This window comes from Chionomys nivalis, chromosome 5 (genome assembly GCF_950005125.1).
Source record: "Chionomys nivalis chromosome 5, mChiNiv1.1, whole genome shotgun sequence".
Taxonomy (NCBI): Eukaryota; Metazoa; Chordata; class Mammalia; order Rodentia; family Cricetidae; genus Chionomys; species Chionomys nivalis.
Genome location: NC_080090.1, coordinates 68018216 through 68030425, shown reverse-complemented (window position 1 = coordinate 68030425; position 12210 = coordinate 68018216). Strand labels below are relative to the sequence as shown.

The window sequence follows — 12210 nt, the reverse complement described above, 5'->3', positions numbered from 1 at the left end:
AGGTTGTATAAACACACTCTGCAATGCTTACACAATGTCACCTAACAGCACGTTGCTCAGAATGAACCCAGTACTGCTGAGTGACACGTGACTGTTTATTCTATTACAGAAGCAGAAACTGTTCGAGCCCGTGGTGATCCCTGTGGGTAGGTTGTTCCGGCCAAATGAGAGGCAGGTGGCTCAGCTGGCCAAGAAGGACTATCTCGGCAAGGCTACGGTAGGTGGGACTGCTCACCTTCCCCTCTCCCGTGCCCTGGACAGTGTGGGGCCAGGTGAAAGGGATTCAAGAAGACCTGTCCCGCCCCCGCCCTGCCCCCGTGCATTCATGGCAATGAGGATCTTGCTGACAGTAACAAACACTTCCAGTTTCTCCAATCATCCCAGCCCTCCTGAGGTTCCTCTCGGGATGCTGAGTCTCAGGACTGAGGCAAAGGGTAAAAGACACAGCCAGGGCTCACACAGGGGTAAGGGGTGAGGGCCAGTGGGAGATGCCATTGGCTCAAGACTGCTATAATTCGCTGCTCAGAATTCTGGGGAGTCACTCCCATTTCCACAGCTTTACAGCTGGATTCCTTCTCAGCAGAATTTCTTCTGAACCCAGATCTTAAATTCCTTCAGACATGATTTGGAGGGAGGCAGCAGTATCTTCCAAACTGCACTGACTTGGACAGTTTGGAAATGGGAGTTGTCCAGTGGCTGAGTAACTGGAGCTGGCAGGATCACAGAGACCAGCAGAACATGGCTAATGGAAATACCCCAGAGCGCCCTCAATACATGAATATATATATACAATGTGGTATGTCCAGACAGCAGGATACTACTCACCCACAGAAAGGATAAAGTACTAAAGCATGCTACAGCATGGGTGAGAATGTACGCTGTCTGTAAGAAGATAAAAATGAATGTCACATGCTAGGGCTGGGGAGATGGCGCAGTTGTTAAAGTGCTTTCTGTGTAAGCATGAAGAGCAGATTACAGGTCCCCAGAACCCATTTCATTGCCAGGCAGCCATGGACTCCTGCCTTGTAATTCCAGACTCAGAAGGTGGGAGACAGGGGCTCTTCCGAGCAAGCTAGCTAGCAAGACTAGCCACATTGGTTAGCTCTGAGTTTGGCTGAGAGACCCTGCTTCTATGAATTAGGTGGAAGAGCAATTGAGGATGATTTTCACATTAACCTCGGGTTCTCTTTGCATATTCACACACACACACACACTCACACACACACACAAATCTGCCCCTTAGGCATAAAACACCACACACACACGCACACACACACACATGAACAACGGGGAGAAAAGGCACATATGACACAATTCTCTATAAAATCTTTTTTTTTTTTTTTTTTTTTTTGAGACAGGGTTTGTCTGTGGTTTTGGAGCCTGTCCTGGAACTAGCTCTTGTAGACCAGGCTGGTCTCGAACTCACAGAGATCCGCCTGTCTCTGCCTCCCGAGTGCTGGGATTAAAGGCGTGCGCCACCACCGCCCGGCTCTCTATAAAATCTTTAAGCAGTTTAACCCACTGAGATTTACAAACGTGTTGCCAGCTAGGAGAGGAGACTGTAAACCATTTAATAGATCTAACACTTTCTTTTGGAGTGGTTAAAATGTTTGGCACCAGATAGCATTGCAAAGTCTTGTGGGTGTAGGAGACACCACAAAATTATTTTTACTTAAAATGGTTAATTTGATGTTATATTTGATGCTGAATACCAGCAATAATTTTTTCTGAGAGAGCGTTCTAATCCAGAAGAGGGGAGTGCTAATCCTTACCTTTCGTATACCTCTGGAGCCTGCAGAAGAGGCATTGGTTCTGTGGCGTGAGGAAGGAGGTCCTAGGGAAAGACACAGATGGGCCAGCGGAGCCAGCAGCAGCACGCTCACCCTCTTTGCCCTGTGTTTCAGGTTGTAGCATCCGTGGTTCATCAAGACAACTTTTCTGGCTTTGCCCCTCTGCAGCCACAGGTGAGGCCAGATCTACCTGCGAGGGAGAGGAGCGAGGCTGCCAAGTTCATAGACATCTCCAGCCGTCTCTCAGCAGAGCTGAGGCGGCTGCTCTCTAGTCTCAGTCCTGGTTTGCATGGCTGCTTGGGAGTGTGGCCACCTCAGCTCTCTCTGTCTTATATCTTCTGAGGCCAACTCACCATCTCTTCCAAATCCCAGTCCTCTCTTTCCAAGAGATCTGTTGGTCACTTTGGGAGACTTTGACCATTCTCTCAGAACACTGAAATGCACACCCTGAAAGTTTTGTGATAAAGCTTCTTCGTGGGCTCAGGGGTGGGTGGAGGAGGGGTTGTACCAGGGCACAAAGCTTGAGGTTTTGATTCTCTTGGCTCTATCCATTATCTCATGTGCAAGAAATTCCTTTGGGGACACAAGGCAGGGTACCAGCCGAGCTGGGCTCAGAGATGGTCCCTAGTGACAGTGGGTCCCTTGCAACAGGAAGATGGCAAAGCAGATTAAGGAAAACCCAAGCTTGATTGCACAACACAGTGACGGGTAAGAGCAGTGGTCAGCGCTAGCCTAGCGGAGGAAAGGGCCTTGAGCCTGGTCACCTCTCTTCCCTCTACCTCAAGTATGAGGCAGGATGGTCACTGCCTGACTATGTAACCCATGCTTGGGCCATGGGGACAGGATGAACACAGGGGCACAATGAGGGTCAGCATCTAGATTCCTTATCTCCTTTGGCATGGGAAAGTTGAAGAGAACCTGGCTGAGGCCCCTTGAGCTTCAGCCCAGCTAGAGAACAACGAAGGAAGTTTCAGATAACAGACTCAATGGCATTCAGCACAGCACAGGGAACACACGTTAAATGGAGACTCTTGTCTGGCCAGTGGCTTCTGAATTGATGATTTTAAATATCCAGAAATGTCACACACTGTGACAAACATTAGAGATCAGAACTTTTGGACAATACTGGAAAGGGACAAGGCTCTAGGTCAGAAGTGCTCCAGCAAGAACATCTTTTCCAGATGCCAGCTCTGGGGCATGGCGGTTGCTGTGCTGGTGAAGCCCACCCCCAGGCAAGCTGGCAGGCTGCTGACTTCCCAAATTGTGCCTTTTCCCCAGAGAGCACCCAGAAATGAAGTCTTTGGTTTTGGATCTGAAATAATGCTCAGATGACATTAACAGTCTGTTCTCTCTTTCTCTTGCCGTCCTCTCCTTCTTCATCTTTTCCGGAATGTTCCACAGACATCTGAGCCTCCACCCAGACCCAAAACCCCAGAGATCTTCAGGTGAGTTAGATTTAGACCTGGATGCAGAATGCTTATACCCTCCACCTGACTTGCTGGCAGTAAGGATGTGAGGAAATAAAGCTGGTCAGGTCTGAACCATGTCCTTTTCTAGGACGTTAGCCCTCTCCTGCTTGCAAGGTTAGAACCAATGGTGCAGTTGGGATGGGAGCCTTGTGTGGTAGGGTGGCCTGGCTGCAGTAACCTGGGGTCCCAATGGGCGTGGTCACCCATAGGATGGGAGCTCACAGGGCTCAGGTCAGAGGTGAGAGGCTGTTTTTGTCCTGACTACGGCCCCTCGAAAGCTCCCTAGATTCTGGAAGTTATCAGAGTCTTTTTTCCTGTGTGGGCGCTGTTACGCTATTGACACGTGTTTTCTGCAAAAGGGGAAAGAATCAAGAAAAGGAAGTCACTCTACACTGAGACAGTGGCCTCACCTCAGCTTTCTTAAGCGCTCCTTCTAAGGAACAAAGAAGCTTAGTTCCTCCTCTGATAAAGGGGGTCAGAAAAAGTGTATGTGGGGGGAGGTACTACAGGTGACCCCAGAGTGGGGGGCTGAAGGGGCTCCTTCCCAAGCTCTTTGGACGGAAAAGAATGAATCCCCCACATCATCAGGCCCAGTGGGCATGAACAGGTGGAACCTGACCCCCACACATGGGCAGTTTCCAAGGCAACCTCACTTACATTCCATAGAGACTCTCCAGGTGTGGGGTACCCAGGGCCTTGCGGGGTGGGGGGGCTGTCAGTGAAGGGGAAAGGGCGTGGCCTAACAAAGCAAAGCAGCTGCAGCTCCCCCCTCACTGTGCCTCTCTCAGAGCCTGGCTCTCCATCCCCTTCCCACAAGGCTGGCCGAGGTGATCCTTCCCCTGGCATTCCCTAACTTCCAACTTCCCCCGTGTCATTCCCCTGGCCGTACCTCCTGTCCACGCAGCTGGGACCTGGGAACTAATGTCCTCCGTAAGCGGGACGGAGGATGAGGACTGCCAGCCCTCACCATCTAGTACTGGTTCTGGTGCTCCTGTCCCACTGTCTTCTTCAGGGTCTCCCTCTATAAGCAGATTTGCTGCCTGCCACTTCAGTTACCTGAGGCCTACCATGACCCCAAAATAGAAAATTCCAGAATAAATCACGTTTCATATTAGGTGTGGCAGCGCTATCCTTAATCCTAGCACACAGGAGGATTGCCACCACTATGAGGCCCGTCTGGTATATATATTTAGGGAGTTAGAGGTCAGTCAGAGCTAAATCACAAGACCCTCACAGTCTGAAAACCAAGCAAAGAAATAAGTACAAAAAGTGTTAACTTGCTTTCCACTTTGAACCGTCTGAGGAAACCCCCTCCATCTAGAGTGGGGACGTACATCGCGCTGTGTATACCATCTGTCCTCTACTCACCCGGTAGCCGTCTGTCTCGCCAGGAGGGTGTAAAACGGGGATTGAAGGGGTGGGACAGTCTAACCAGACACCTGGGACATGAAAAAGCAGGAGGCTGGGGTATGTGTGTGAAAGGGCGCAAGGGTGAACATTGGGTTTGAGAGAAAAGGAGGGAGGAAAATCAACAAAATAAATATTTATTTGAAAAATGCCATCATGAAACCTAATACCGTGCATGTTAATGAAAACAAAACAAAAACAAAATCGTGGCCAGGAAGATGCTCGGAGGGCAGCAGTACTTTCTCTGCTGTTGGTGACCTGAGTTGCATTCTCAAACTCGCCAAGGCGAAAGGAGAGAAATAACTCCACAGGTTGGTCCTCTGACCTCCACTGTGCACTGTGGTTCATATGTCCCCCCCGACACAATAATAAAAGCAAAGAAGTTCAATAAAACAAAGCAAAGAACTGTATTTCTTGAAAAGGACTGGCATGGTATCATGGTTCTTGCTCAAGCGCCCCTTGTGTTGATTAATCGCGGAACACAAGAGCAGTACCGAGACCAGCACTTTGCGCCAATGCTATGAGGCTGTTTTTTTATGTTAAAAAGTGGACGTTGACTTACTAGGGAAAAGGGCAGGGTACAGAGGCTCACACTTCTAACCCCTGCCTTTGGGAGGCAGGAGGACTGTTGAAAGCTCAGGCCAGCCTGAGTTACAGAGTGATATCCTGTCTCAAAAAACAAAGACAAAATAAAACGGACGAGTGATGGGGGAGGCAGGGTGTTGTACACAGGGTGTTCTAGTGATTAGCTGTGAAGGGAAAGGAATTTGTGCTAGCTCTGCCAGCATGTCACAGACTATAAAAGTTACAGTGGGTGGTGTGTTCACAAGTGAAAGCGGTCACAGTTGTCTATGTAGGTATAGGAGAAGCACAGGACATACAAGGGTTTGGTACCATATATGGGTTCATTCATCTCTTGTGTTCTTGGATCACATTCCCAGAATACAAGGGGAACGCCTGTGTGGAACACACATGCCGTTTCTCACCCAGTCCCTCAGGATCCTACGCAGGCCAGCACCCTGCCCTGGTCTCACAGACAGTAAGATGAGGAGTTAGAGTGCCAAGCTAAGTCTCTGGCCTGCAGTGAGCGGAACGATAGGCTGAGTCTTCTGTGTCCCCTTCAGAGCTCTGGAAGGTGAGGCACATCGAGTGCTGTTTGGCTTTGTGCCCGAGACACCAGAAGAACTACAGGTCATGCCAGGGAACATCGTTTTTGTCTTGAAGAAGGGCAGTGATAACTGGGCCACGGTCATGTTCAATGGACAGGTATTTGGAGGGTCAGGGGTTGGTGCTAAGGGCATAGAGTCCCGGCAGCAAACGGTAGAGCTTTTCCACAGGACACTATCTGCTGCATTATCTGCAGACCTGCCAAGGGTCATCGTCCGTGTGCCGTCCCTGTGCATGGCTGCAGACTGTTCTGTGCTTTGGGTACTAATAAATCTTTATTCTTCCTTCTGGATTCTGGGATGTGACCCTGCAGAAGGGACTTGTCCCTTGCAACTACCTGGAGCCAGTTGAGCTTCGAATTCATCCTCAGTCGCAGCGCCAGGTAATGTAGGGCCAAGGCCTAGACCACCCCACTCACCCTTCCCTCTCTAAGGGAAGAAAGTCTGAAAGTGGTCGTCTCTCTGTTAGGAAAGGAAGATTCACTAGCTCTGGGCCACTTGAGCCGGGATCAGATGCCTAGAGTAGAACCTGGGCACGAGAGGAAAAGACCAGACATGCTTAGCGGAGGCCACTGGACTTGCTCTATCCATGAGTCCTCCTGGTCAGGGAGACTTAGAAAGCAAAGCCTAACCATTAGAGCTAGGAGTCCCAGGCACGCCTTTTCACTAAGGAGAACGGTTAATGTGTTGCTTGGTACAATGCCATTTAAAAACAAAACAAGGGCCGGGCATGTAGCTTAGTTGGCAAAGTGCTTGCGTAGCATTCATGAAGCCCCGGGCTCAATCCTCAGCACTGAACAAATCAGGCGTGATGGCATATGCTCCTAACACTTGGAAAGTGGAGGCAGGAGGATCAGAAGTTTCTCATCCTTGGCTCGACGGCACACTGAGGACAGCACGTGGCCTGTCCCTTCACACTATGTAACAAGATGCACACATGCAGAGCCCTCCCTGGTCAGCTATGAAACGGAAGTGCTTTCAAGGTCTAAATGCCCTGTAGGTGGGACGTGGACTCTCCCCTTTCTCAGGATACTCTGCAGTCAAGACAGAAGCATTTGAGACAAAGCACCCCACTTTGGTGGGTTTTCAACATGACCGATTAAGATAGCATAGGGTCTGGTAGGTGGATATCAGGGTTCTTGTTGCTTCTACAAATTAGCCTTCCTTTCCTTAGTCACCTCGGCCGTATCACCCCAACTTTTAAGAAGTCATTTGCATCTGGATTCTTTCTAGGGAAGACCTCATGCTTTTTGTCTGTCTCTTCTTGTCACCTCCAGGAGGACACCTCCCTGGAATCTGATATTCCACCTCCTCCTAATTCCAGTGCCCCAGGACGATCCCAGTTGTCACCAGGTTAGTGTCCCCAGAGAAGGAGCTCTCTGGGATGAGAAGGGCTGCTTCCCTAGCCTTTTAGGAAATTCTGGTTTGGTTGATGACATTTCCTCAGAGCCCTGTCTTGCTTGCACCATCATCCCCTGGGATGTGACAGCCAGGCTCCACCCCAACCTGCTTAGAAATGAGCACAGATGAAGGGGCCCGTCCAGAGAGCAGTCACCAGATGACCTAAGCCAGGTCAAAGAAGGAAGGTGGCAGTAACTGCATTTTCTCACTTCAGCTCCTTTCAAACCACTGAGTTGTGTGCTCTGCAGCTTGAACACTCACTGAAAGGTGTGGATGGGAAACAGCTGGGCGGGGCTGTGTGGGAAAGCAATGGCTTTTTGTTATTGGTGAGTTTTAAGCAGATTCTGACGGAGATGACAGGGGTGTCTGTCCATGCCACCTGATTATCAGAACTGCTTTGATGCCCCTCCTCTATCTATTTATTTGAAAATTGCAGACCTACAGAAAAATTGGAAGTAGGGTACAATGAATACTATGCTTTTCACTTAAATACACCAGCAAGATGGCTCTGTAGTTAAATGTATGTGCTGCATAAACCTGGTGACGACTGCCATTACTCCACAAAGTTGTCCTCTGGCCTCTGTGTATATCAGGGTATGTGCCCTCCCATCATGCACACAGGCTAAAACAAAAATTTTAAGTGTAAACAACGTATCAATACCTCTTTGCCCCTGTGAGTCACTTAAATATAAATTACAGACCCAAGACACAATCTACTTGGATCTAACTGCCCTATGAACAAGCGCAGCTCCTGCCTAAGGAGTACATGTCTCATCAGGACACCACCTATTCCACATACAAATGCCTTAGGGGCCCCATTCTGTCTGGAGGTTCAAGAAAGGACACAACACTGGAGAGATTGAACTACCATATTACTAGGCCTTTGGTTGATGTTGGCAAAACCTCCCAAGCGATTCTAATAATCAGCCGGGTTTGTGATCAACGGTTCTTACATCTTCAGTGGTAAACAGCTTCTCTTACGCACACACATAATGTGTTAACATGTGCTTTTAAACCACAAAAATACTCAAAATTCCAGGACCATGAGATGGTAGCGGTTCTGATATTCCTGCCTGGGGCTCAGGCTCATGTCACCTGACTGCTCTCTGACTTGGGCTATACTGCTTCACTGGCCTTAGGCCAGTCCTCTGGTACCACGTGGAGCTGCTGAGAAGCAGACTGACTTTGCTCCCACGTTTGTGGTCTCCATGCTTCTTCAGAGGTTTTTAGATGTTAAAGGGTAAGAAGCTCACTGTGGATGGAAGGTACCACCGCGAGTATCCATTTACCGTTTCCTTTTCCATTTAGGTCACAAGCAAAAAGAGCCCAAGGTAATGCCTTCCTTGTTTCCAAGGGAAGAGAATGGATGAGTGTGGCTTGGGATGGGGATGCCTTTTAGGACTGTAGTATAGCAGTGAAAAGGGCAGGACAGGGGACTCTACATGTCGTACTAGCGCCCAGCTGAGCATAGAGCTCAGTAGAAACAGCCATCCCAGTGAGTGGATTAGAGCACTCTGAAGGCCTCTCGGGGGTGCGAAAACAGTTTTCTGTTTGTCCCTCCCCGGCTCCCTGAGGCCCTCCTGGGGCCCTTTACACAAAGTGGCAGGAGGCTGTGGTAATTCAGGGTGCTGCAGAAAACCTCCAGCATTAAGGCGTCCTTTGCTCCTCCTCCGGCAGGGAGTGAAGCTCAGTGTGCCCATGCCCTACATGCTCAAGGTGCATTACAAATACACTGCGGTCATAGAGACTGAGCTTGGCCTCCCTTACAGTCGGCTTCGGGACATGGTGTCCAAGAAACTGGAGCTCTTGCCAGGACACACTAAACTGAGGTGAGTCATGAAGGTGGCAGCTCGGGGTAGAGCAAGGGGGTGTGGTGGGGGGGCTTGTGCTGATGCAGAGGACTGGCTATGGTGCTTTCTGAGCTGATAACTCTCTGCCTTGCTCTTTCCCCATCATCCCTACTAGCTACCGGCCTCGGGACAGCACGGAGCTTGTGCTCCTGTCAGAAGAAACCATGAAGGATGCCTGGAGCCAAGTGAAGAACTACTGCCTGACTCTTTGGTGTGAGCACACAGTGGTGAGCGGAGGCAGCCGGGACATCCAGGCCATTTCCACCAGCTGAATTCAGCATTTAGACTACATCTCCTTTACGACAGGCAACAGGCTGTCGGTGATGGGCTTCCAGGCTCACTCACTTACAGCAGGGAGAGGGTTCCATGAGTGGAAGTGGACGGACAACAGACCCAAGCTGCCTCCCCCAGTTTGGCGGCTCAAGGATCATGGCCATTACTTTCACCAAGGGCAGGATTGATACCATGGCTAAGCAAAGCTCACACACACTTGCTTCACCTTAGGTCTCTATGAGGAACATTTGAGGGTGACAGAAAACAGTGAGCATTTATTTTGCATGGGCAGTAACAGCCTTTTCCTGAGACTTGGTTATCTACTGTGCTCCTATACAGGTAGATATATCACATGTTTAGGAAGCAAGAGAAAGGTCAAGGGACCTGACCTAAACAGAGCTGCTCAGGGGTAAAGGATCTGGCTTCATGTCTGCTGTCCATCACCGTGCTGTAGTGACAATACAAGGCCAAGCTGTCTTACTAGCCATGAAGTCTAGACAGGAGCCACCTGACTTGAAAGTGAGATTCATGAGTCAGGAGCAAAGTTCGAGGCTAGCAGTGACAGTGATGGGTGAATAGAGAGAAGTTTTTATTGTCACTTCTTATTCTGTCCCCTAAGGGACAAAGTCTGTCAGCCTATGAGTGGATTTTACACATGAGTTGCCCTTTCTTTTTAATTGCTAAATGGTGTATGCTGTAATGGTAACTGCATTTTTTGTGGGTCGGGGAATGTTTGCCTAGAAAGAATTCTACTCTAAATGTGAATAATCTCACTTAAAACATTCTTATAAATGACTACTTTTTCCTCTGAGGCCAATCTATTTGCAGCTATATGCACAGATCCCCCCGAACTCCCAACAATCTTTTTAGAACTCCACCCAGGCTCGTCACTGCTGGAGTTCTCTGCCACTGTTGTCTGTGGAGGCTCTAAGTTGTTCCCATCACTAATCAGGCAAAGCCAAGCAGACTGCCGTTAACTGTGTTAACACATTCAGTGCACACACCAGCCACATTCAAGTACTTCCCCAGGGGACGTGTTCAGGAAGGGCCAACTTCCTCATGTCATTCCCTAGTTTCAACATCAGGTACGGAAACCAGCAGAGAGAGGCTATGTTGCTACTCAGGGACCCACAGCCAGCACACGGGAGCTGGTATACAAACCTAGGATTGGGCTACAGAGATGGCTCAGCAGTTGATAGCATTGCTCTTGCAGAGGACCTAGGTTTGATTCCCAGCACCCACATGGCAGCTCACAAACCACCCGTTATTTCAGTTCCAGGGAATCTATTACCCTCTACAGGCCTCCATGGGCACCAGGCATGAAAGTGGCATACAGACATACATGTAAGCCAAACACATAAGAAACACAAAAAAACCAAACTAGGTGTGTGGACTTGGTGGGGGCTATTCCCACCTCTCTGCACTGTCTGAGGAGGACATGCAGCCAGGCATGGTACCATACATCCAATCTTAGCACTCAGGAGGCTGAAGCAAGAAAATGACTTCCAGGCAGCCCTGTGCTATCCGGTGAGACCCTGCATCAGAAATTGTTTTATAAGTCATGGTTCTGAAGCTTTGGAAAGTATGAGAATTACTTAGAGCTAGCTCTGAGGTATGGTGTATGTACTAAGTTTGAGATGGAGCGCAAAAGCCGAATTCCTAACAAGATCCTTAGTGTTTGGGCTAGGGAAAGAGGATGAACCCAGTGCCAAGAATCTTAGGGACAGCAGGATGGCTCAGTAGGAAGTCTCAATTCCTAGGACCCACATGGTAGGAGAGAACTTTCCCAAGTTGTCCTGGAACTCTGTAGACCAGGCTGGCCTCGAACTCAAGAGATCCACCTGCCTCCACCTCCTGAGTGCCAGAATTAAAGGCATGTGCCACCATTACCTGGTTCTAAGTTGTCCTTTAATCTCCACATTACACACACCATAGCTCACATACACAGTATAGAAACTAGCTAAATAGACTTGTTGCTCAAATGATTTCCCAATCTGAAAGGAAAGAACAACACATCCATTACCCTGGGACTATAGTAAGGCAACTCAGGGCCTACACAGGGCTCTGTACACCTTTCAGATTCGCTTACTCAACCAGAGTGCTCATAGAATGATTTAGTCCTATGGTAAATATTGAGCATCAACTGTTAGTGGTTTTCAGAATTCACTGGCCAACAAATTAACGAATTTAATAGGCCCCTCCCTTCTATTTCAGGGTGATCAAGGTTTTGTGGATGAACCCAAGGAAAGTGAAACCTCTGAAGCTGATACCCGGACAGCAGAGCCTCAGCCTAAGGAAGGAAGCCAAGTGGTAGCGATCTTCAGTTATGAGGCCATTCAGCCAGAAGACCTGGAATTTGTGGAAGGAGATGTAATCCTGGTGCTATCACATGGTAAGTGCTTCTCCAAGTTCACAGAACACTCTCTGATCAGCAAAAACAAGGTCAAGGGCAGACAGAACAAAACAGTAACTCTTAGTCAATAGTTTCAACTGACTTCCCAGCTTTTAGTAAAAGGGAACAAACGTGTGTGGCTTTCTCCTGTCAATTACTCTAGTAGGCACAAGACTATGACATCTCTTATAATGCTTATTTTTACAAATGCACTAAATTCAACTAGCTCCAACTTTTAGCGTGTTGATTAATCACTCACTATGGCATTAATAGCATGCCCTTTCATGTTACCAAAATGAATCCTAGCAAAGCCTAGATAAACGGCTTCTCAAAAACTGTAACAAAAACAAACAAAAGTCACCCGAGGACTCATGTTCAGTCTTTGTATATTTATGGCAATTCATCCTACATTTTACTGTGTTTATCACATCTAGAACAGAACACGGTTCACTTAACCTCAAA

At 48.6% G+C, this 12210-nt stretch overlaps 1 protein-coding gene across 1 annotated transcript in view; it reads left to right on the top strand.

Annotated features, from left to right (window-relative positions):
* Ncf2 (neutrophil cytosolic factor 2) overlaps positions 1-12210 on the top strand; it is a 28955-nt gene that overhangs the window by 16365 nt on the left and 380 nt on the right. The window contains exons 5-14 of the mRNA XM_057769871.1: positions 110-217; positions 1905-1964; positions 3192-3235; positions 5791-5932; positions 6147-6215; positions 7110-7185; positions 8542-8564; positions 8911-9062; positions 9199-9310; positions 11571-11748. Coding sequence (XP_057625854.1) covers positions 110-217; positions 1905-1964; positions 3192-3235; positions 5791-5932; positions 6147-6215; positions 7110-7185; positions 8542-8564; positions 8911-9062; positions 9199-9310; positions 11571-11748 — 964 coding nt within the window. The remainder of the gene's footprint in view (positions 1-109; positions 218-1904; positions 1965-3191; positions 3236-5790; positions 5933-6146; positions 6216-7109; positions 7186-8541; positions 8565-8910; positions 9063-9198; positions 9311-11570; positions 11749-12210) is intronic.